Source organism: Lipotes vexillifer, unplaced genomic scaffold (assembly GCF_000442215.2).
Source record: "Lipotes vexillifer unplaced genomic scaffold, Lipotes_vexillifer_v1.1 scaffold708, whole genome shotgun sequence".
Lineage (NCBI taxonomy): Eukaryota > Metazoa > Chordata > Mammalia > Artiodactyla > Lipotidae > Lipotes > Lipotes vexillifer.
This window is the reverse complement of record NW_006781346.1, coordinates 1,345,132-1,371,692: the sequence shown is the minus strand read 5'-3', so window position 1 is coordinate 1,371,692 and position 26,561 is coordinate 1,345,132. Positions and strand designations below refer to the sequence as shown.

General features: G+C 38.6%; 1 protein-coding gene across 1 annotated transcript in view; it reads left to right on the top strand.

The window, feature by feature from the left end:
* The window catches only part of KIFBP (kinesin family binding protein), a 38,218-nt gene that overhangs the window by 2,783 nt on the left and 8,874 nt on the right, over positions 1-26,561 (top strand). Inside the window, exons 2-5 of the mRNA XM_007454576.1 lie at positions 4,471-4,569; positions 17,152-17,231; positions 17,543-17,726; positions 20,249-20,333. Of these exons, the coding sequence (XP_007454638.1) occupies positions 4,471-4,569; positions 17,152-17,231; positions 17,543-17,726; positions 20,249-20,333 (448 nt within the window). The remainder of the gene's footprint in view (positions 1-4,470; positions 4,570-17,151; positions 17,232-17,542; positions 17,727-20,248; positions 20,334-26,561) is intronic.

Sequence of the window (26,561 nt, the reverse complement as noted above, 5' to 3'; positions counted from 1 at the left end):
CTGCTGAAATCACAATAGGCTTTCTTTTTTCTTAGAACTGGGCAAAATGAATATGTTTATCTGAAAGAATAAAGAAAAGTGAATATAAAAATATGAAAAGAAAAGTAATGCACTGGAACTAGCCTGGGAGGTAGAGCAGTAGTATTTTAATTAGATTGGGCTTATGCTAGTCTGTTCCTGAACTCTACTGTTCAGTTGATCTGTTTATTCCAATGGCATTACCACTCTATAGCATTTTATTACGTTTAATATTTGCTATATGTGATGAGAGATTTGACCTCATTACTAATAAAGCAAACTGAAAGAATGAGATAGAAAAATTGTATGACATTGGCAGAGATTATTAAAGATATTGGTTACGTTTATTGTTGGAGAAACAGTGAAGAGATGGATACTGTCCATTAGCATTATCGCTAGTGGAAATATAAATTCATAGAACTTTCTGGAGATCAGTAGGTATCAAAACTCTTGAGTCAAGACTTTGACTTAGGGCTTCCCTGGTGTCTCAGTGATTAAGAATCCGCCTGTCAATGCAGGGGACACGGGTTTGAGCCCTGGTTCAGGAAGATCCCACATGCCACGGAGCAGCTAAGCCTGTGCACCACAACTACTGAGCCTGCGCTCTAGAGCCCGTGAGCCACAACTACTGAGCCCACGAGCCGCAGCTACTGAAGCCCATGCTCCTAGAGCCCGTGCTCCGCAACGAGAGAAGCCACCACAATGAGAAGCCCACTCACCGCAACAAAGAGTAGCCGCTGCTCGCCGCAACTAGAGAAAGCCCATGCACAGCAACGAAGACCCAATGCAGCCAAAAATAAATAAATAAAATAAGTAGTAAAAAAAAAAAAAGACTTAAAAATTCCACATCGATATTCTAAAATAATATTGAGACAGGTATGCAAAGGTAGGTTAATATGGATGTTTGTCACAGCATTGTTAGTTTCAAAAAAAGAATAAAATAAACATTAGTGAGATCTATACTTAAATAAATACTGGTACATCCATACAGAAGAACAGTATGCAGCCATTAGAAATAATGATTTATACTTGTTAACCAAAACTATCAATACTACGAGGAGAGGGAAGACTAAAAGGCATGTTTGGAATTACATAGAGTGATTCCATTTTGGCAAAAGACTACCTGTGTGTGTGTATGTATGTGTAGGAAAAAGTTTGAAAGTATCAGTCCATGGGAATTTGTGATATTCTGACTCTTTTGTCTCAATCTGGTGTCTCCTTCCTGGGAAACTATAGATATACAGGACCTGGACCCACATTAGATTATCAAGGGAGACTGTCCCCATCTACCTTTCCCAGAAGAAGGGGGCCTTAGGAATGGTTTTTATCTGGTTTTCCTTCTAATTTGTGCTATCAGCAATATACACTTGCATTTCCTGAGTGAAATTTAACTTGACAAATTAGTAGATTATTCTCCCCACTGCCAGGATATATATGTATAAGGAGGATGGATTTTGTGTGTCTATAGCCTTATTGAGGTACAGTTGATGTACAGTAGACTGCACATATCTAAAGTATACAATTTGATGAACTTTGACATCTTTATATTCTCATGAAACAGTTACTGCAATCAAGGTAATGAACATATCCATCACCACTAAAAGTTTCCTTGTGTCCCTTTGTAATTCCTCTCTTACTCCTTTATTCTCTGTCCCTTCTCCTTGCCCTCCTCCACCACATTTTCTAGAATTTCATAATGGAATCATATGGTGTATACTCTTCTTTTGGTCTGACTTCTTTCACTCTGCATCATTATTTCATTGCTGCATCTGAGATGATTTTTTTTCTTCCTTTTTTAGTCTGTTAACATGGTGAATTACATTGATTGATTTTCCAGTGTTAAACCAACCTTTCTTTCCTGTGATAAACTCCACTTGGAGTTTTTGCCAAGCCAAACGAGTAAAATATTACCCTTTTATATATTGTTGGACTGGATTTGCTAAAATTTTGTTAATATTTTTTGTATCTTTGTTCATGAAGGATATCAGTCTGTAGTTTTCTTGTGTCTTTGGTTTAGTATGAGATGGGAAGTGTTCTTTCCTCTTTGCTTTTCTTGATGAATTTGTGTAGAGTTGGTATTATTTTTTCCTTACATTTTTGGTAGAATTCACCAGTAGTACTTTTTTAGCTGTTTTTGTTTTATTTTTTTTTTCCTTACCTATTCTGTTATCCCAAAGGCAAGAACATGATGTTGCTTTGTGAATGATGCAGTACTTTCTGATGTATTATGGGATTTATATTGTAAAAATAATTCATGTAGAATGTCAAAAGCAGTCACCTATGTGGAGTAAACACTGCAAAAAACATTAACACTATTAATTTTGAAAAATCAAATCAGTTCTAGATCCCTTGCATGGTCCTTAACTTCAGGACCTCAATAGGTTATGGTTAAAAAAAACCTTTAGTCGTTTCTAGACTCACTCTAGGGTCTCTACTTGATTTAAGATTTATCACACACCAGAGTTGTTGCTTTCTGTGGCACAGCCTACCCTGGATCTAGCAGCCTAAATGCATCACCATCCTGTCAAAATAGAGTACATGTGGCTAACCAGTTCCTGGTAGTGGGTGTGTCGCTAATCTGTCTAGGCTAGGTACAGTCTGCTGGGGTTGTGCTGGTGTCATGGCCAAATGGAGTATCTCAAGGACTGTTGTCAGAGGAAAAATAAGCTGACCTAGGGAGTGAGAAAAGGTGACTTGTGGATTCATTTCCAAGTTCAAGAAATGAATATTAAGGGAGATTATATTCTCTGAGGCTAGGTGGGCAGAATAATCGTTAAATTAGTAGTGGGCCAGAGCCCTTTAAGCTTCCCCAGGGTACCGCAAAGGATTGCATAAGTAATATAGAGGAGAGAACTGCCCAATCTCAGTAATTTATCACTATGACCTACCTGCAGTCCTAGACACTGAGAACTGATCAGGTCACTTAAAAAAAATTATAGAATAGGTATATTACGTGAAGCCATGAGACCAGAGATCTGTGTTCCAAGGCAGTGATCATGTCATCTTTAAACTGTAGGGTTTCTAAACATGTTTTTTTGTGTCATGTACCCCTTTTGCAATCTACTGAAGCCTGTATTTCATGAAACGGAATAATGATTTTAAATGTATAAAATAAAGTGTAGGGGTTATAAAAGAAACCAATAACATAGGAGTTACCAAAATATTTTTAAAACAAATGTATGATATAGTGATACATGAGCTTCCTTATTAACACATTAAATAACATCTGTGTCTAATAACTTCCATAATTTTAAAGTACTAATGAATATAAATGGTATTTTGAGATATCTGCAAGCTGTAATATGAAGATTTTTTTCACTTCTATAGGCCACAGAAATCCCAGGTACTGTAATACTGTTTCGTAGGACATAGTGAAAATAAGTTTGTAATAGTTCTCCATCTACATTCATAGACTCTGAATTCTCTTCATGGGTAACTTGTGGGTCCTTGGACCCAGGTTAAAAATTTGCTTTAAAAACTTTGTTTCCTTATTCAGTTCCCTTCCCTAGGGAGGTAAGCAAAAGATGGTGGAAGCCCAGCCTCAGAGGTATCCCTGTGCCTGAAAGCCTGTCCCAAGGGTTGGGAGGCAGACTTAACCCTATTGTCTAAAGGGGAGCTAGTCTTGAATTCTGACCATGTAAACAGGCCTGATTTTCCCTATACAGAGTCTGATAAAAAAGAGTCCTGTGGCAGGGGAAAAACTGGCTTAGTTTTTAAAGTGTAACATTGTACCCCTAAAGTGTAACATTGTACCCCTAAACATTGTACCCCTAACATTGTTTTAAAACATTGTTTTAAAGTGTAACATTGTTGTTGAAACAACAAACTTTTATTATAACAGGAATCCAGGCGTGGCTTAGCTAGTTGCTTCTGGCTCCAGGTCTCTCATCAGATTGTTGGCCTGCTTGGGGCTGCACTTGAAGGCTCAGCTTGGGGAGAACCTGCTTCCAAGCTCACTCACGTGGTTGTTGGCAGGATTCGGTTTCTTACAGGTTGGTCTGAGGGGCCTCGATTCCTTGCTGACTGTTGACCTCCCTGACCACGTGAGTCTATCCATAGGGTGGCTCAGAATATGGCATTTGGCTTCTCTCAGAGAGTACAAGCAAGAGGGAGCACCCAAAATGGAACCATAGTGTTTTGTAACCTGATGTTGGAAGAGACCTTCTATCACTTTCGCCATATTCTGTTTGTTAGAAGCAAGTCACTGAATCCAGCCCAGACTTAAGGGGAAGAGATTATACAGCGCATGAGCACCAGGAGGCAGGAATCACCAGGGAATCCATCTTAGTGGCTGCCTCCCACGACATAAGGACAGTAGTATTATGAATAATTAATTCATGGTTAATCAGACTGTGGTATTGCTACTATCTGATAGGTAAGTATTGACTTTGAAACTATGAAAACTACTTCATTGGAAGATTTATATTGTCATTATTTCTCTTTATTTTCCAGAATAACCTGGGTATCTTGTGGTCTGAAAGAGAAGAAATTGAAACTGCACAAGCTTATCTAGAATCATCAGAAGCTCTATATAATCAGTATATGAAAGAGGTATGTTGCATGTTAGATAAATTTTAATCTTTTTTTAAAAAATATTTATTTATTTATTTGTTTGGCTGCACTGGGTCTTAGTTGTGGCACGTGGGATCTTCGTTGCATTGTGCGGGAACTTCTAGTTGTGGCGTGTGGGATCTAGTTCCCTGACCAGGGATCGAACCTGGGCCCCCTGCATTGGGAGCCTATAGTCTTAACCGCTGGACCACAAGGGAAGTCCCTAAATTTTAATCTTTGATTGAAAGTAGTCAAGAATTCCTCACTCATAATATTAGAATATGACTTTTCAGTATACTTTGGGATCTCTCTATAGAGCTGTCTAGGTGGTCATCTAATAGCTGAAATTATTTTATATTAAAAGCTTCAGGGTTCTTAAAAATAACCCTTGGATAAGGTCTAATGGCAGCCTTAATCCAAATATAATTGTGTAAGAAATATTACTCTAATATCCTAAAATACTGATATTTGCATGTTTTCATCTATAATCTAAAATTTCTGTTTTGATTTCCACTGAGGATAGCAGTGCTTAAAGGAAGGCAAACAACTACCTAAGCAAAATATCTGAAATATTGGAGGCACTGGTTCTCAAATTTCAGCATGCATCAGAATCACCTGGAGGACTTGTTAACACACAATGCTCATCCCCAGACTCTGATTCAGTAGGTCTGGGTTGGGACTTGAGAATTTGCATTTTTAACAAGGTGCCAGGTGCTGCTGGTAGTTTGAGTACTGCACTTTGAGAACCACTGCTTCAGGGCAGTGATTTTTAATAACTTTTTTTTTTTTAACTGTAAAACCCTTCTGAAATACAGTATGCAAAAACTGATTGAGGTACTCTGGTTAAACAGGTCAGAAGAACCCTGAGCCCAATCCACTACAGATACCTTCTTCCCTCCCCATTGTGATAGTACAAAAGAGATGCTGTAGAACTTCTAGGGCTCTGGAGAGCCTAGATTGAAAACTTTTACTTTAGAGGGTCACGGTCCTACAAAGGTGAACTTTGTAACACCACTGTGTTACTGTTCATTTCCTTAGTAAATTTTACCTACCACTTGGCAATCTGGAGGAGGCTATACATGTTTGGGGGCAAGGAAGTAGATAGGAAATCTCTGTACCTTCCACTCAGCTCTGCTGTGAACCTAACACTGCTCTAAAAAATGAAGTCTATGAAAAAAAAACTTGGCAGTCTTCTAAAATTAAAATGGATTTAGTTAATTTTGTTTTGAGGCTCTGTGTAGCACTTCTTTCTTTCTTTTTTTTTAATAATTTTTTTTTTTTATATTTATTTTTGGCGCTTTGGGTCTTCGTTGCTGCATGTGGGCTTTCTCTAGTTGCAACGAGCGGCAGCTACTCTTTGTTGCAGCGCGCAGGCTTCTCATTGCAGTGGCTTCTCTTGTTGCGGAGCACGGGCTCTAAGCACGCAGGCTTCAGTGGTTGTGGCACACAGGCTTCAGTAGTTGTGGCTCACGGGCTCTAGAGCGCAGGCTCAGTAGTTGTGGCGCACGGGCTTAGTTGCTCCGCGGCATGTGGGATCTTCCCAGACCAGGGCTAGAACCTGTGTCTCCGGCATTGGCAGGCGGATTCTTAACCACTGCGCCACCAGGGAAGTCCCAAGCACTTCTTTAAATAACCAGATATTTTGAGGTTTTTCAAGCCCAGGTTTAAGAATCAATGTCTTATCAAGTTCACCAGCAATTTATATTTTGCGAAATTTAGTGGTAAATTCTTAGTCCTCATCTTATTTGACCTATCAGTAGCATTTGGCATAGTTGATCAGTCTAGCCTCTGGCTCAGTTGATTAGTCTCTCTTCCTTGACATACTTTTTAAATTTAGCTTCTGCTTGTCTGTTTTTCCTTCTTTTCAGTCCTTGTTGCATCCTCCTTATATCCCCAACCTCTGACAGTGGGGTACCCAGAGTTCAGTGTTTAGATGTCTCCTCTTTCCATCCTCATTCATTCCCTTGTTCTAAATACTATCTCTTTGCTGATGACTCCCAAATTATATCCCCAGTCTGTACCTAATTCCAGACTTGTCTGTCCAACTGCTGATTTGGCACTTGTACTTTTTATGGGGTAGGTATCTCTAAAACTACTAACATTGAGTTTCTGATAACCTTCCCCTCCCTACCTTGCTTGCTATAAACACCAGCTTCTTTCTTCAGTTGTTGAGGCCTAAAACCTTGGAGATGCCTCTTCTCCTCACACTATCTAATATGTTAGCAAATTCTGTTGGCTTTACTTTTAAATTCTGTCTAGAATCAGACCACTGCTGTCACCATCATCTCTTGCTGTAGTCTCCTAGTTGGTCTTCCTGCTGTCATACTCGCTTCAGTTCAAAGGTAAATCAGACCACATCACTCCTTTCCTCAAAATTTTCAGTGGTTTTCCCATCTTACTCAGTAGACTCCAAAGACCCTTGAAGACTGGCAAGTTCGGCAAGTTCATTTTCTGATCTGGCTACCATTACTTCTCTAATTTCATCTACTATTCTCCCCTGTTTCGTTCTGTTCTAGCTATACTGGCCATCTTGTTGTTCTAAAACAGAGCAGACAAGCTCCCAACTCAGGGCCTTTGCCCTTCTCTGTTCCCTCTGCTAATGCCACTCTTCCCCTAGATATCTACCTGGGTCACTCCCTCATTTCTTTCAGATTTTTTTTTAATAAATTTATTTATTTTATTTATTTATTCTTGGCTGCGTTGGGTCTTCATTGCTGCGCGTGTGGGCTTCAGTAGATGTGCTCGCAGGCTCTAGAGCGCAGGCGCACGGGCTTAGTTGCTCCGCGGCATGTGGGATCTTCCCGGACCAGGGCTCGAACCCATGTCCCCTGCATTGGCAGGCGGATTCTTAACCACTGCGCCACCAGGGAAGCCCCATTTATTTCAGATCTTGACTCAAGACATCTCCCATCTAGTGAGGACTCGTTGGCCACTCATCTGACATTGTAGACCACCCCTCCCCAGCACTTCCTATCCTATCCCCCTTTCCTGCTGTTTTTGCTTTGCACTTATCACTAACATACTCATTTTAATGATTTATTTATCACCCATCTTCAGTACTGGAAATATAAGCTCCAGGACGACAAGGATATTTTTACTATTATATTCACTGCAGCATCTAGAACAGTATCTATTTCTTGATAACGAATGATATTCTGCCTTGTTCATCCAGATCAACCAAAAAAAGAACAGTGTTACTACTGTGTGAATGCTTGAATGAATTTAATGGAGGGTTTCAGTTTAAAAATATGTAAGATAGTGTTTAGTTGGAGAAGTTTAATTGCTTATATGGTTTTCTGCTTGTTTGGTATCAGTCAATAATTAATAATTCTGAATAAAAATATTTTTAATATTTCATAAATTATTGACCTAATGGTGGCAGAAGTTAGAATGTCATTTTAAAAAATCTATAGATACAAAATGTAGTTCTAGATAAAGGAGAGATCTAAACAGAGTGGAGAATCACTGAATTTGAAGATAGGAAACCTGGGATTACCAGTTTGACTTTGGTTGTAACGAACTGACTTGGGAGAATTCAAACTTTCTGTGCCACCTATTCCTCATTTGTAAGATGGGGATACCCCTCCTGTCTCAACAATACAGAAGTGTTACGGGGATCAGATAATAAAGTAGTTAATGCAGAGTCACTAAAAATACGCTATCCAATAATTGCAGAATGGTTAAATAAATTACGATACTCTTAACAAGGGATGTGATATAACCATTAAAATGATAAATATTTAGATCATCAATACATGGAAAAGGTGTATAATATGTACACCTTGATTACAACTATATTAACATTTTTCCTGGTAAGGCCCTGCAAAGATGAAGTAGATGATATAAAACTAACATTTTAATTTCATAAAACTAACATTTTAGTTTTAGAAGATATAACTAATAAAAACTAGTATTTATTGAGTGCTTAAGCAGGCTACATTTTATTCTCACAACAATACTATGAAAGAAGTACTGTTATTCTCATTTATAGGTAAGGAGTTTGTGATTCAGTGAGGTTAGCATATACTGTGTGACACAATCAGAATTTAAATGTGGTTCGTTTGACCCCAAACTTTGGTTTTTTTCTACTCTACCATGCTACCTTCCAAGGTAATATTATAGTTAAATAGTTAGTGTATTAAAGGGATTCTTTTTCTCCATAAAATTGCTCAAATATAGAATAATAAAAAAGAAAATGTATTCTGTAGTTGTGAAGAGTTATTTATTAGTAGGTTTTGGGTGGGGGGGTGGTAAAGAGACACAATCTTATAAGCCAGAGGGATTTTAAACATTCATTCATTCATTTATTTTCAGATTTGAGATATACTTGATGTATATACTACTGTGTACATTTAAGATGTACAGTGTGATGATTTGATTCACAGATACATTGCAAATGATTACCATAACAGGGTTAGTTAACACCTCCATCACCTCACATAATTACCTTTTTTTTTGTTTTTGTGATGAGAATATTTAAGATTTACTATCTTTGCAACTTTTGAGTATACAGTACAGTATTTTTTTTTAACATTTATTATTTATTTATTTTTGGCTGCATCGGATCTTAGTTGCGGCACACGGGATCTTTGTTGAGGCCTGCAGGATTTTTCATTGCGGTGCGCAGGCTTCTCTCTAGTTGTGGCTTGTGGGTTTTCTCTTCTCTAGTTGTGGCATGCGGGCTCCAGGGCGCGTGAGCTCTGTAGTTGTGGCATGCAGGCTCCCTAGTTGAGGTGCACGAGCTCAGTAGTTGTGGCGTGTGGGCTTAGTTGTCCTGTGGCATGTGGGATCTTAGTTCTCTGACCAGGGATCAGACCCGTGTCCTCTGCATTGGAAGGCAGATTCTTTACCACTGGACCACCAGTGAAGTCCCTACAATACAGAAGTATTAACTATAGTTAACATGGTGTACAATTAGATCCCCAGAACTTATTAATATTATAACTGGAAGTTTGTACCCTTTGCCAAACATTTCCCCATTTCCCCCATCACCTCAGCCCCTGGCAACCACCGTTCTACTGTTTCTAGTTCACCTTTTTTTCTTTTTTAAGATTCTACGTAAAAGTGATACCATACAGTATTTGGAAGATGACCATTTAAAAGCATTTGGCACACATTATAAAACTGCTTTCCAAAAAGACTACTAATGTATCCTTACTCCACTGGTGTATGAGAATTCTCATCTCCTTCACAATTTTTCCTTATATAGCTTTAAAAAAAAAAATCTTTGCTAATATAGGCAAAATGGTCTCATTTTAACTCAAATTTCTTTGATTAAAGAGATTAATTTTAAAATATTTTCTGTTTGTATTTTCTCTTTTGAAAGTGTTCATGTTTTTTTACATTTATTTACTCGTTTGTGTTTTCTTGCTAATTTGTTTGCTCTTTTATGTTAAATCTTTTAAAATTGAGTTATAATTGGCATATGGCATTGTATTAGTTTAAGGTGTACAACATGATTCAAAATATGTATATATTATGAAATGATCACCACAGTCTTATTAATATTCATCACCACACATATTTACAATTTTTTCTTGTGAGAACTTTTAAAAGCCACTCTCTTAGCAACTTTCAGATATACAATACAGAATTAAAAAAAATTTTTATTGGAGTATAGTTGATTTACAATGCTGTGTTAGTTTCAGGTGTACAGCAAAGTGAATCAGTTATACATAAGCATATATCATTGTTTTCCCATAAGGGCCATTGCAGAGTATTGAGTAGAGTTCCCTGTGCTGTACAGTAGGTCCTTATTCATTATCTATTTTATATATAGTAGTGTGTATATGTCAATCCCAATCTTCCAATTTATCCCTTCCCTCCACTTACCCCCTGGTAACCATAAGTTTGTTTTCTACACCTGCAACTCTATTTCTGTTTTGTAGATAAGTACATTTGTACCTTTTTTTTTTTGGCCGTGCCCCACGGTGTGCAGGATCTTAGTTCCTTGACCAGGGATTGAACCCGTGCCCACTTCAGTGGAAACGGTAGAGTCTTAACCACTGGACCACCAGAGAAGTCCTTGTACCCTTTTCTTAGATTCCACGTATAAACAATATCATATAATATTTGTCTTTCTCTGTCTGACACTTACTTCACTCAGTATGACAATCTCTAGGTCCATCGATGTTGATGCAAATGGCATTATTTCGCTCCTTTTTATGACTAATATTCCATTGTATATATGTACCACATCTTTATCCATTCATCTGTCGGTGGACATTTAGGTTGGTTCCATGTCCTGGCTATTGTAAATAGTGCTGCAGTGAACACTGGGGTGCATGTATCTTTTCCAGTTATGGTTTTCTCTGGATATATGCCCAGGAGTGAATTGCTGGATCATACAGAATTATTAACTATAGTCACCATGCTATACATTATATCCCCAGGCCTTATTTATTTTATAACTGGAAGTTTGTATCCTTTGACTGCCTTCATTTGCCCTTTCTGACCACCCCCCAACCTTTTGCTTCTAGCAACTACAAATCTAATCTGTTCTATGTATCTGTGAGGTTGGTTGGTTGAAGATCCCACACGTGAGATCACTGGTAGTATTTGTCTTTCCTTGTCTGACTTACTTCACTTTGCGTAACGTCCTCAAGGTCTATCCATGTTGCAAGTGGCAAGATTTCCTTCTTTTTTTTAATGGCTGAATGATACTCCATTGTGTGTGTGTGTATACACATTTTCTTTATCCATTCATCCATTGATAGACACTAAGTTGTTTCCATGTTTGGCTATTGTAAATGTTGCAGTGAACATGGGGTGCAGATAACTTTTCAAGTTAGTGTTTTTGTTTCCCTTGGATAAATAAACAGAAGTGGAATTGCTGGATCACATGGTAGTTCTATTTTTAATTTTTTTTTGCGGCACACGGGCCTCTCACTGTTGTGGCCTCTCCCGTTGCGGAGCACAGGCTCCGGACGCGCAGGCTCAGCGGCCATGGCTCACAGGCCCAGCCGCTCCAAGGCATGTGGAATCTTCCCGGACTGGGTCACGAACCCGTGTCCCCTGCATCGGTAGGCGGACTCTCAACCACTGCGCCACTAGGGAAGCCCTATTTTTAATATTTTGAGGAACCTTTGGTTGTTTTCTATAGTGGTGGCACCAATTTTCATTCCAACCAACAGTGCAGCAGGGTTCTCTTTTTTCCACATCCTTGTCAACACTTGTTGTTTCTTGTGTTTTTAATAATAGCCATTCTAACAGGTATGAGATAATATTTCATTGTGGTTTTGATTTGCATTTCCCTGATGATTAGGGATGTTGAGCATGCTTTCATGTGTGTGTTGGCCATCTGTATGTCTCCTTTGGAAAAATTCAGATCTTCTGCCCATGTTTCAATCAGATTTTTTTTTTTTTTTTTTGGCTATTGAGTTGAATGGGTTCTTTATATATTTTGGATATTAACCCCTTATTGGATATATGATTTGCACATATTTTCTTCCGTTTGATAGGTTGCCTTTTCATTTTGTTGATGGTTTCCTTTGCTGTGCAGAAGTTTTTTAAATGTTTGATGTATTCCCACTTATTGATACTTTCTTTATTTAACAAACATTTATAGTAGCACTTGCAGACACTGTTATAGGTGATTTACAAATTTTAACTCATTTAATTCTCACAACAACTTAAGAGGTAGATATTTTTATTATTTTATAGATGAGGGAACAGATGCACAAGAGATTACATGACTTTCCCAAGTCCACACACCAGTAAGTGGCAAAGCTGGGATTACAACCTGTTGTTAACGTGGTCTGACTCCACACCGCACACTTTTAACCACTATATCCTACTGCCTCCCTTAGTAGTTGGACTTAATCTAAAACACAAGTGTGAAGTGCTCCTTTAAGAACTGTGTAGTGTAGCAAGGACTCCATATCTGTACCAAAATAATGATGGCAGATAAAAGAAATGTGCTGTAAGCAGAGTGCATAGACTAAGCGTTCCTATTTGCTTTGTCGGTTTAATTCACTAGACATTTATTGTTTTTACTTTGTGCCAGGTACTATGCATAATGCAGGGGAATTAAATATGAATAAAATATGGTCCTGACGCATGACAAGATTCCCCTGGAGGAGAAAGATTGGAGCAAATCAACATGTTAATTACACCCACAAGAAATTTTTAAATGTACTTTTAGGTTTTTTTTTTTTGGTTGCGTTGGGTCTTTCTCTAGTTGATGCGTACGGGCTTTCTTTAGTTGCAGTGAGCAGGGGCTATTCTTCGTTGCGGTGCCCGGGCTTCTCATTGCGGTGGCTTCTCGTCGTGGAGCATGGGCTCTAGGCGTGCGGGCTTCAGTAGTTGTGGGGCGTGGGCTCAGTAGTTGTGGCTCGTAGGCTCTAGAGCGCAGGCTCAGTAGTTGTGGTGCACAGGCTTAGTTGCTCCGTGGCATGTGGCATGTGGGATCATCCCAGACCAGGGATCGAACCTGTGTCCCCTGCCTTGGCAGGCGGATTCTTAACCACTGCGCCACCAGGGAAGTCCCTAGTTTTTTTTTAAATTTTATTTATTTTTAAAAAATATATTTTTAAACATATTTATTTATTTGGCTGTGCCGAGTCTTAGTTATGGCATGTGTGGGATCTTTAGTTGCAGCATGCGGGATCTTTAGTTGCAGGATGCAGGATCTAGTTCCCTGACCAGGGACTGAACCCAGGCCCCCTGCATTGGGAGTGCAGAGTCTTAACCACTGGACCACTAGGGAAGTCCCTAATTTTTATTTTATACTGGAGTATCATTGATTAACAATGTTGTGTTAGTTTCAGGTGTACAGCAAAGTGATCCAGTTATACAAATATCTGTTCTTTTTCAAATTCTTTTCCCATTTAGGTTATTACACAATGTTGAGCAGAGTTCCCTGTGCTATACAGTAGGTCCTTGTTGGTTATCTATTTTCTTTTTTTTTTCTTTCCTTTCCTTTTTTCTTTCTTTTCTTTTCCCTCCCTCCCTCCCTTCCTTTCTCTTACTGAAGTATAGTTAATTTACAGTTGTGCCAGTCTGCTGTACAGCAGAGTGACTCAGTTATACACATATATACATTCTTTTTTGTTTATATTCTTTTCCATTATGGTTTATCACAGGATATTGAATGTATTTCCCTGTGCTATACATTAGGACCTTGTTGTTTATCCATTCTAAATGTAATAGTTTGCATCTACCAATCCCAAACTCCCAGTCCATCCCTCTCCCTCCCCACCCCCCTTGGCAACCACAAGTCTGTTCTCTATGTCTATGAGTCTGTTTCTGTTTTGTAGATAGGTTAATTTGTGCCATGTTTTAGATTCCACATGTAAGTGATATCATATGGTATTTGTCGTTCTCTTTCTGACTTACTTAGTATGATAATCTCTAGTTGCATCCATCTTGCTGCAGTGACATTATTTCATTTTTTTTTTTTTGTGCAGTACGTGGGCCTCTCACTGTTGTGGCCTCTCCCGTTGCAGAGCACAGGCTCCGGACGCGCAGGCTCAGCGGCCATGGCTCACGGGCCCAGCCGCTCTGCGGCACGTGGGACCTTCCGGGACCGGGGCACGAACCCGCGTCCCCTGCATCTGCAGGCAGACTCTCAACCACTGCGCCACCAGGGAAGCCCTTTCATTCTTTTTTTATGGCTGAGTAGTATTCCATTGTATATATGTACCACCTCTTCTTTATCCATTCATCTGTTGATGGACATTTAGGTTGCTTCCATGTCTTGGCTGTTGTAAATAGTGCTGCAGTGGACACTGGGGTGCATGTATCCTTTTGAATTATGGTTTTCTCCAGATATATGCCCAGGAATGGGATTGCTGGATAATGTGGTAGCTCTATTTTTAGTTTTTTAAGGAATCTCCTTACTGTTCTCCATAGTGGCTGTACCAATTTACATTCTCACCAACAGTGTAGGAGGGTTCCCTTTTCTCCATACCCTCTCCAGCATTTGTTGTTTGTAGATTTTTTTGATGATGGCCATTCTAACCAGTGTGAGGTGATACCTCATTGTAGTTTTGATTTGCATTTCCCTAATAATTAGTGACGTTGAGCATCTTTTCATGTACCTGTTGGCCATTTGTATTTCTTCTTTGGCGAAATATCTGTTTCGGTCTCCTGCCCATTTCTTGATTGGGTTAGAATGTACATTTAGAATATGTGTTTATAGCCCTTAATACTTTTTTTCTGAGAAATATATCCCCAAATTGCAGAATTTTAAAAGTCATAGATCTTCTACCTTGGCGTTTTAACTTTCCTCCTAAAGTGCTAAGAGGATCAGAACACCACAAAGCCAGACTGAGATGTTAGTTGCCTTTCGTGACTTTAGGCTCACACTCTTACTCATCAAATTGTTAGTTTAAAATGTGAAGAGACCGAACACCTATAATATTTCATTAAAAACTGGTATAAAGGGACTTCCCTGGTGGTGCAGTGCTTAAGAATCTGCCTGCCAATTCAGGGGACACAGGTTCGATCCCTGGTCTGGGAAGATCCCACGTGCTGCGGAGCAACGAAGCCCGTGCGCCACAACTACTGAACCTGTGCTCTAGAACCCGCAGGCCACATCTGCTGAGCCCGCGAGCCACATCTGCTGAGCCCGCGTGCCACAACTACTCTAGCCTGTGCGCCTAGAGCCCATGCACCGCAACGAGAAGCCACTGCAATGAGAAGCTTGCACACTGCAACGAAGAGTAGCGCCCTCTCACCACAACTAGAGGAAGCCCGTGCGCAGCAATAAAGACCCAATGCAGCCAAAAAAACCAAAAATAAAAACTGGTATTATGGAAACATAAAACACATAGCAAAACTCTTTGTACTTAATTATAGCTATATTTTAGTTAAGAGAGGAGACTATTTTGACAGTGTTACAGGATGAAGTGTGATGGTCATAACAGCGAAGTATGTACATAAAAAATACATTGATTAATTCCCCTCATCAAGATGGGGCTAAGCATACAAAATAGCCCTCAAACTTCTTAAGGAGGTCTTTGAAGAATAGTTTGTCTATTGTGTTTGCGTTGTGCCTTGCTTCCTGGCTTAGTCATTTTTACTTTTTGTGAATTCTAGGGACCCAAGTTGTGGGTTCTCTCTTTTTTTTTTTTTGTCTGTGTTGGGTCTTACTTGCGGCAGGTGGGATCTTCACTGCAGCATGTGGACTTCTTAGTTGCAGCATGTGGACTCTTAGTTGCACTATGCATGCGGGATCTAGTTCACCGACCAGGGATCAAATCCGGGTCCCCTGCCTTGGGAGCTCGGAGTCTTACTGGACCACCAGGGAAGTCCCCCAAGTGGTGATGCTTTTAATGTTTGCATCCAGAATGTAAGGTCACATTTTTTTTTTTTTTAATGGAAACCATGGCTGCTATTTGGAGTTTAGTGAATTCAGTTTAAAGCTGAGGAGCCTGTCCTCACAGAAGTAGAATGAGGCAGTGGTTAAGTAGTTCTGCTGTTTTGGAAGACCTCAGATGGGATTATATGTGATATACACATCATAACTTGCGGCGAGCAGGGGCTACTCTTCGTTCTGATGTGTGGGCTTCTCATTGCAGTGGCTTCCCTTGTTGCGGAGCATGGGCTCTAGGCACGCGGGTTTCAGGTAGTTGTGGCTCACGGGCTCTAGAGCACAGACTCTGTAGTTGTGGTTCACGGGCTTAGTTGCTCCGCGGCATGTGGGATCTTCCCGGGCCAGGGATCGAACCCGTGTCCCCTGCATTGGCAGGCAGGTTCTTTTTTTTTTTGGCTGTGTAGGGTTTTAGTAGCGGCACCCAGGCTTCTCTCTAGTTGCTGCACACAGGCTTAGTTGCCCCGCAGCATGCGGGATCTTAGTTATGTGATCAGGGATCGAACCCGCGTCCCCTGCGTTGGAAGGTGGATTCTTTACTGCTGGACCACCGGCGAAGTCCCGGCAGGCAGATTCTTAACCACTGTGCCACCAGGGAAGTCCCATCCTTATTTTATAGATGAGGAAACATAAGCACAAGAGATGGGGTGACTTGCCCAAGGCAATAAACAATGGAATCACTGGTTTGTGTCCCTGTATTGAAAGGGTATAATCTGTATGTCATCTTTTGTTCCCTTGAGAATATTTATTAGAATATTAAAAACTTTGATTTTTCAAATGTCATCCTGAAAGTGTCATCTTTTAAAAACAGGTAGCTTGTATTTTATGACATAAACTGGATAGAAAAATGCAGCCCAGTTTGCCGGTGTACTAAAGTGGTCAGTTTAGAACAGTATTGCTCTCAGGATGTATACATTTTTGGTTTTTGTCATGCTTATGTAGGTTTTCAAAAGAGCTTTTCTTTACCAGACAAAATTAAGACAAAATACTTAAAGAATTATACATCTCTAAAAGCAAAATGGTAGACTTTTTTTTTTTTAGTGTATTTGAAGTTCACCTGCAACAGCAGTTAAAATTTTGTCATGTGTGAGCCTGTAGGAAAGTCTCCTTTTATTTGTTTGACTCTGATTTTATGGTTAAGAAAATTACTAATAAAAAATGAAGTAAAAATTAAAAATTTTTAAAAATTTTATTTCTCCTGTTCCTCCAGAGGAGGGTGCTTGGTGTTTACAGTAAAATTTTAGAGTTTTGTTTTTCTTTAATTACAGATTGGGAGTCCTCCTCTTGATCCTACGGAGCATTTTCTTCCTGAAGAAGAGAAACTTGCTGAACAAGAGAGATCAAAAAGGTGAGTAGTTCTAGAAATCAGCCCTCACAGGTATCCACATAGTGTATTTGAGATGATTGCTCAAAAAAAGCACATTGCTTTCTTTCAAGGCACTCAAAGGTTATAGAATATGGATTCTGACATGGATTAAAACCTTCATTTGCCACTTCCTAGATATGTTACCCTGTTCAAATCTGGGGCTCAGTTTCCTTATCTGTCAAATAGATACAAGTCATACCCAACTGAAGGGGTTGGTGGGAGGATCAAGATAAATATATTTGAAAGTTCCTTATAAATTGTAAATCGTTACACAGATGTTTTTTCCTTCATAGATTTGAGAAGGTTTATACTCATAACCTGTATTACCTGGCTCAAGTCTACCAGCATATGGAAATGTTTGAGAAGGCTGCCCATTATTGCCATAGTACCCTAAAACGCCAGCTTGAGCACAATGCCTACCATCCTATGGAGTGGGCTATTAATGCTGCTACCTTGTCACAATTTTACATCAATAAGGTAAGCTTCTCAAAGTAGTTATCTAACAGAGTTACCAATAGTGTGTATAAAAATAGAACCAAAAGTACCTTGAAAATGTCACCTTTTAAAAACAGGTAGCTTGTATTTTATGATGTAAACTGGATAGAAAAATGCAGCCCAGTTTGCCAGTGTACTAAAGTTTGTAGCTTTTTGTTGGAGTTATCCTTTTGAATCTTAAAATAATTTTATCATGTCCTACGTTGCCTAAGACCAATTCTTTTTTGATACAGACAAGCTATCTCTATTTTAGTGAGATGTTATTTTAAATTGCAGATTTTATCTTGTAGGCTTAACTATCTTTATGCAGTGACTATGAGAATTTGTCTGAGGAAGTTGACTGTTAAATGTGGGCTTTGATAAAAGCATGTGATGCATTTCAGTTATTCTTTAGAATTAACTCCTTCATAGTACTTTTTCTATGTTGGGAATATCTCTGCTCAGTTTCTGAGTTCCAGGTCGTTATATTTTTTCTGGAGTATTACACAGGGACAAATTTGAGCTTCTTAGTTGCTTTTAGAATTATTCAGAATCATGTTGGTATATTCTTAATTGTCCTTTTAAATTTTTTAGCCCTGAAGAGAATTTTTAATGCTAAACACTTTAAAGCCACCTTTCCCAGCCAGATTTTCTATTAATTCTCAATAAGGTATCTTAGTGATAGAAATTACTTTTATTTGTATTTCTAATTCACAAGCCTCTCTGAACATTTAGTAATTCTTTGCTTATCAGAATTTTTTCTTAGATCTCTGTTTACCTGCTGCTGTATCCTTACTGGGCCTTTATCCTTTCTAAGTTCTTTTGCTAGTGCTCGTTCTATAAATGCGCCCTATGTTTAAAGTATTGTCCCACAGAATTTCATTCAGAAAAGCTATTAGCAGGAGAGAAAGGGCTGTGGTGACTGCAGCATCGCTTCTAGGACTTTGGTCTAAGATCAAGCGTGTAAGTAACGCTACTGCATATATATCAGAGCATTCAGTTAAATCTAAATCTCATGAATCCATTTCATTGTGATCATCAAAAAGTGTTACCTGGTGCTTCTGCTTGTGGCACCTTTTTTTTTTTTAAATAGCTTCCAGAGGCCCTTTGTTTTGTTTAGCAACTTTAAAATTACATATTCGCTGTAATTTTAATTAACATTTAAAACTCCATGGATTCTAACAGTACTAAGATATCTAGATATTAAAGTGTAATTAAAAATTTTAAGTTGTTAAGCACTGCTTATGCTGAGCATGCAGTAAATTTCATGAGTACCTCCCCACTGTGCTTTTATTTTTTTTACCAAAATGTTTTATAAGTTGTGTTATAACTAGCTAAGTTATACTTCAAAAAGAGATTTGATCCATGTTTTTTAAAAATACAATTGTCATTTATTTCACTATCATCTTCATCTGGTTCCATGAGGTTTTGCTACTTAGTGAGTCCCTGCCTTGCAGGTGAAGTCCCACATTTACCAGCCACCTAGAGGGCACAGGGCACTCACTGTTTTCTAACAGTGGTTGCTTTCAGATAGCCATTCTGGACAAAGCTGAAGTGATAATGATGAGTAAGGGATTATAGAGCAACAATTAAAACTTCTTTATGTAAACTGTAACTATCTTTTGGTTTGAGGTTTAACACCAACATTTTGATCTATAAATACTGCTGGGCTAATACTACACATGGTGCCCAGCTGTTCTCAAGATGGCTTCTGAATTTGCCATAATGGGGAGATACATTTAATGCTGAGATTTTAAAGTCATAGTCAACCACTAAAAATCCTCTTAGCAAAAATCAGTGTTACTAATATGAAGTAGACATACTTAATGAGGGTGGCTTCCAACTAAAAGTTGGACTTGGTAATTCTGCTGAGTAGTCCTGTGACTTACATGACAGATGTAAAGCGTTAAAGTAACAAGATGTTCTCAAAGTGTTTGAGAAGTTTACCATGCCCCAGTTTGAATTATGAAGTCTTTAACTGTGTTGGTAAAGCAGTTCCATAGAGTTCATCTGTGGAAATCTGCTGACTTCAGAACTTGGTGGGAAGCCTCATTATGCTGTAAATTCCAAAGATTTTAGAAGACAGGAACCTCTATCAAAATTTATCCTGTTTGCCTTTGAATGGTAGGATGTAAAAGGGATCTCTAAACCTAAGAAAGATTAATCAAGTCCTCTGACAGAATGTAAATGGTCTAAAAATTGATCATGCGTGGAACTTTGGCTATTTAGCCTGCACCTAAAAGGACTGTGAGGTACTTTGAGTCTAGGATGAATGAGACCCATTCTTGTATGCTGATTAAAAGTTAGCTCTCCTTCAGTAGTCAATCAGCAGTTGTTTTTTAGCCACTTTGGATTATTAAGAGTTTGGGGGTATTGTTATTTTAATCTTTAAGGTAGTTTTTTTAACCAGATAATACTAAAATATATCTTATATACCTTCTTGTTTAGTCACTATACAGGGTCTCCTTAGTAGTGGTTTCTACCTGATTTTGTTAAGACTTTATTCTTGTTTATTTCCTCAACAGCAATGCTTTATGGAGGCCAGGCACTGTTTATCAGCTGCTAATGTCATTTTTGGTCAAACTGGAAAGATCCGAACCACAGAAGACAGTAAGTTTAGGTGTTTAATTACATAGCTTTTTAAAATTTTTATTTTAAAATTATGTTAAACTTTAGAAAATTCAAGAACAGAACTACCATACGCCCTTCTAAATTTACCAGTGTTTAGTATTTGCCTCATTTATAGTCAAATTTTTTCTTTCTGAACCATTTGAGAGAAGATTGCATACATTAGGGTCCGTTACCCCCTAAATACTTCAGTGTTTTTCCTAAAAATAAGAGTATTTTCTTATATTATCATAGAACAGAAAATATAACTGTTATACAATTCTTTTATCTATAATTCATATTTAGTAGCTGTCTCTGTAATGTCCTTTATAGCAATTTCTCTAGTACCAGAGTATCCAGTTCAAGGTTGTATTTAGTTGTCACATCTTTTTAAAATTTTTATTGGAATATAGTTGATATACAATGTTATGTTAGTTTCTGCTGTAGAGCAAAGTGAGTCAGTTACACATATATCCACTCTTTTATATTTTTTTCCCATATAGGGCATTACAGAGTATTGAGAAGAGTTCTCTGTGCTATACAGTAGGTCCTTATTAGTTAATCTGTTTTATATGTAGTAGTGTGTATATGTCAATCCCAATCTCCTAATTCATTCCACCCCCTCCTTACCCCCCAGTAACTCTATTTTCTGCATCTGTAATGCTATTTCTGTTTTGTAAGTTCACTTGTACCATTTTCTTAGATTCCACATTCCACATCTAAGCAATATCATATTTGTCTTTGTCTGACTTACTGCGCTCAGTACGACGATCTCTAGGTCCACCCATGTTGCTGCAAATGGCATTATTCTTTTGTCTGAGTAATACTCCGTTGTATACATGTACCACATCTTTTTTATCCATTTTTCTGTTGATGGACGTTTAGGTTGCTTCCATGTCCTGGCTATTGTAAGTAGTGCTGCAATGAACACTGAGGTGCATGTATCATTTCGAATTATGGTTTTCTTTGGATATGTGCCCAGGAGTGGGATTGCAGGATCATATGGTAGTTTCTGTATTTAGTTTTTTAAGGAACCTCCATACTATTCTCCACAGTAGTTGTCACATCGCTTTAGTCATTTTTAATCTGGAACAGTTCCTCAGCCTTTCATCACAGATATTTTTGAAAATATATAGGCCAGTTATTTCATAGATTTTTCCAATTGGTGTTTGCTGTTTCTTTAAAGATTCACATTATACATTTTTGGTTGGAGTACAATATGTGATATGTCCAAATATCTAGTTTATATTGTTTCATTTGGTTTTATAAATCACAGTTAACATGTATATTTGAGCACATCAAAACCACAATGAGCTATCACCTCACACCTATTAGATTGACTTTTATCAAAAAGACAAGAAATAAGTGTTGGTGAAGATGTGGAGAAAAGGGGACCCATGTGCATGCACTGTGGTAGGATTGTAAATTGATGTAGCCACTATGAAAAACTGTTTGGAGGTTCCTCAAGAAATTAAAAATAGAGCTATGTATGATCCAGCAGTTCTACTTCTGGTCCAGTCATCCCTTGGTATCCATGGGAGATTGGTTCTCGGGCCACCATGGATACCAAAAATCTATGGATGCTACAGTCCCTTATATAAAATGTCATAGTATTTGCATATAACCAATGCACATCCTCTTCTATACATTAAATCATCTCTAGAGTGTACTTATAATACCAAATACAGTGTAAATGCTATGTAAATAATGGGCAGCACATGGCAAATTCAAGTTTTGCTTTTTGGAACTTTCTGGATTTTTAAAAAATTTTTTGGCCACACTGCATAGCAAGTGGGATCTTTGTTCCCCAACCAGGGATCAAACCCACGCCCCTTGCGTTGGAAGTGCGGAGTCTTAACCACTGGACTGCCAGGAAGTCCCTTAAAATTTTTATTTTATATTGGAATATAGTTGATTAACAATGTTATGTTAGTTTCAGGTGTATAGCAAAGTGATTCAGTTATACATATACATGTATCTATTCTTTTTCAAATTCTTTTCCCATTTAGGTTATTACAGAGTATTGAGCAGAGTTCCCTGTCCTTGTAGTTAACCTGTTTTAAATATAGCAGTTTGTACATGTCACTCCCAATCTATCACCCTCCCTGCCCACCCCATAACCGTAAGTTCATTCTCTGTGAGTCTGTTTGTTTTGTAAATCAGTTCATTTGTATCTTTTTTTTTTTTTTTTTTGCTGTACACAGGCCTCTCACTGTTGTGGCCTCTCCTGTTGCAGAGCACAGGCTCTGGATGTGCAGGCTCAGCGGCCATGGCTCAGGGCCCCAGCCGCTCCGTGGCATGTGGGATCTTCCCAGACTGGGGCACAAACCCGTATCCCCTGCCTCGGCAGGCGGACTCTCAACCACTGTGCCACCAGGGAAGCCCTGTATCATTTTTTAAGCGATATTATATGATATTTGTCTTTCTCCATCTGACTTCCTTCACTTAGCATGATAATCTCCAGGTCCATCCATGTTGCTGCAAATAGCATTACAGCATTATTTCATTCTTTTTAATGGCTGGGTAATATTCCATTGTATATGTACCACATCTTCTTTATCCATTCATCTGTCCAATACTAAGACTTTTAAAATGCTTCAAGTAGATAACTAATGAGAACCCACTGTATAACACAGGGAACTCAGTGCTCTGTGGTGACCTAAATGGGAAGGAAATCTAAAAGAGTGGATATATATGTATACATATGACTGATTCCCTTTGCTGTACAGCAAGAAACTAACACAACATTGTAAAGCAACTATATTCCAATAAAAAAATTTTTAAAAAACTGAAAATGGATTAAAGACCTCAATAAGACTGGATACTGTAAAACTCTTAGAGGAAAATACAGGCAGAACACTCTGACATAAATCACTGCAAGATCTTTTTCAATCCAAACCCTAGGGTAATGGAAATAAAAAAAACAAGAATAAACAAATGGGACCTAATTAAACTCAAAAGATTTGCACAGCAAATGAAACCATAAACAAAAAGAAAACCCATGGAATGAGAGAAAACGTTTGCAAATGACACCACAGACAAGGGATTAATCTCCAAAATTTACAAACAGCTCATGTGGCTCAACAGAAAAAAACAACCCAATCAAAATTGGCAGAAGACCTAAACAGACATTTCTCCAAAGAAGACATACAGATGGCCAACAGGCACATGAAAAGATGCTCAGCATTACTAAGTATTAGAGAAATGCAGATCAAAACTACAGTGAGGTATCACCTCACACCAGTCAGAATGGCCATCATCAAAAAGTCTACAAATAAAAAATTCTGGAGAGTGTGTGGAGAAAAGGGAAACCTCCTACACTGTAGGGAGGAATGTAAATTGGTGCAGCCACTGTGGAGCACAGTATGGAAGTTTAAGAAACTAAAAATAGAGCTACCATGTGACCCAGCAATCCCACTCCTAGGCATATCTCTGGAGAAAATCATGGTTCGAAAGGATACATGCACCCCAGTGTTCATTGCAATGCTGTTTACAGTAGCGAAGACATGGAAGCACCCTAAATGTTCATCAACAGATGAATGGATAAAGAAGATGTGGTACATATATACAATGGAATATTACCCAGTCATTAAAAAGAATGAAATAATGCCATTTGCAGCAACATGGATTGACCTGGAGATTATCATGCTAAGTGAAGTCAGTCAGATGGAGAAAGACAAATATCATATCACTTACATGCAGAATCTAAAAATGATACAAATGAACTTTTTTACAAAACAGACAGACTCACAGAGATCAAAGTTATGGTTACCGGGGAGAAGGGTGCTGGGGAGGGATAGATTGGGAGTTTGGGATTGACATGTACACACTGCTATATTTAAAAGAGATTACCTACAGGGACTTCCCTGGTGGTCCAGTGGTTAAGAAGCTGCCTTCTAATGCAGAGGGTGCAGGTTCGATCCCTTGTTGGGGAACTAAGATCCAACATGCCATGGGGCAACTAAGCCTGTTTGCTCTACAGCCTGCCCGCCACAACTAGAAAGCAGCCCTGTGCACCGCAACAAGAGCTCCTGCAGGCCACAACGAAGATCCCATGTGCCACAACTAAGACCCAATGCAGCCAAATAAATGTTTTTAAAAACATTAAAAAGGACCTACTCTATAGCACAGGGAACTCTGCTCAATAGTCTGTAATAACCTGATAGTTATAGTAAGGGACGCAGCCTAGCCCAAACCTATCTTTTCCAGCTCGTTTGTCACGAAAGCAGTTATTTAAAAATCTGACACCCACCCCCTATCCCCATCTTACCACTTTGGTTTGATTCTCTGCTGGGATATTTCAGTTCATTTGGTAGGGGACCGAAGTTCTGTCCTCCACCAAAACTAAGTTCTCAGTTTTGGGTTTTTTGGTTTTGTTTTGTTTTTTTTACAGTGTTGAGAAGTGACTCCTGTCATGTTGGTTTCTAGTGTGTGAGATACTGTCTGCTGTGTTTTGTATTTTTTTAAATTTTTTAACTGTATGGAAAGTTGTTAGTAAAGCCTTTGTCATAGGATGGATTTAAAAATCTGTAATATCCTAAATGGGAAAAGAATTTGAAAAAGGATACAAGTATATCTTATGTATAACTGAATCACTCTGCTGTGCACCTGAAACTAACACAACCTTGTTAATTAACTATACGCCAATATAAAATAAACATTCAAAAAAATAAAAATCAGTAATATGCCCACCAGGACCTCTGAGCACATTTTAGTAGGGTATACAATCCAGTAACTTTTGCTTCCAAACCTTAAGGAAGTCAATTACCCAGATCCATAAGCTATTTCTGAAAAGGAAAGATCAAGGACTTCATATGTAAGTGCAGGTTCCAAAATACAGTCAAACCTCATTATTTGTAGATTCCAGTTTTTTTGGTTTTTTTTTTTTTTTTTGCGGTACGTGGGCCTCTCACTGTTGTGGCCTCTCCCGCTGCGGAGCACAGGCTCCGGACGTGCAGGCTCAGCGGCCGTGGCTCAGGGGCCTAGCCACTCCATGGTATGTGGGATCCTCCCAGACCAGGGCACGAACCCGTGTCCCCTGCATAGGCAGGCGGACTCTCAACCACTGTGCCACCAGGGAAGCCCTGTAAATTCCATATTTTTGAATTTGCCTACTTGGCACAATTTACTCGTAACCCCCAAAATCAGTACTCGAGGCACTCATGTGGTCATTTGCAGACAGCAAAGGATTTGAGGCACCTGAGGTGCACATTACCAGCTGAGGTTCAACAAGGTAATGATCCACCTTCTTGTTTCAGCTCTCATACTATAAAAACAAGTATCCTTTTTGTGGTCTAAATTACTCAGTGCCACATTTTTCACATTTTGTTTTTGCATTTTGTTGGTGATTTCATTGTTTAAAATGGCCCCCAAGTGTAGTGCTGAAGTTCCTAAGCACATGAAGGCTGGGATGTGCCCTCTGGAGAAAATACAGTGCTAGATAAGCTTCATTGAGTCACAAGCTACAGTGCTATTGGCCATGAGTTCAATGTTAATGTCAATGTTAATGAGTCAATTATATATTAAATAAGGTGTCTTTAAACAGAAACACATTAAAATAAGGTTATATATTGATCAGTTGATGAAAATATTGTGACCAGAAGCTCATCAGAACGTAACCCTGTATTTGCCCTAGGAGTGATGTTTTAGCATTCCCTAATTTACTGTTCACAGCAACTTTATAGAACATAACTACCAGGAACAATGAGAATCAGCTATACATTGTTTCCTTATAAGAGAATCCAGGTACAAAGTTTTACTGTTGGGATTAAAAACCACTTTTTCTATGAACTGAATGTTCACCTGAAAGAGACAATCCAACTGACTGGTGACTTATATCAGTGTTGTGCTTCCATGTTGCTTGGGAGGTGAGCAACTTGATTCTTTCCCTGTAGAGCTGGGCGGTGCCTGCTGTACTTGGCATTTGTGTCACACCCATGTTGAGGGAAAAAGGAAGATTATAAAGGCAGAGCAAAAAGTACACAGATTAATGGCAAATACTGCATTAAATCTAACGTGATGACTGAAAATGTTACTTCATGTTACGAAGGATTTTTTTTTAAATACTAGTGAAAACCAAAATAATTTAAACCATGAAAAATTAAAAAATTGTTCTTTGCAAAAATAAATTGCTTCCACAGATGTAACAGTATTTTGGTAAAACTGGACGTGGGACTCATTACAAAATGAAATATTTGACCCTTCATTAAATCACCCCCATCATTCCAAACA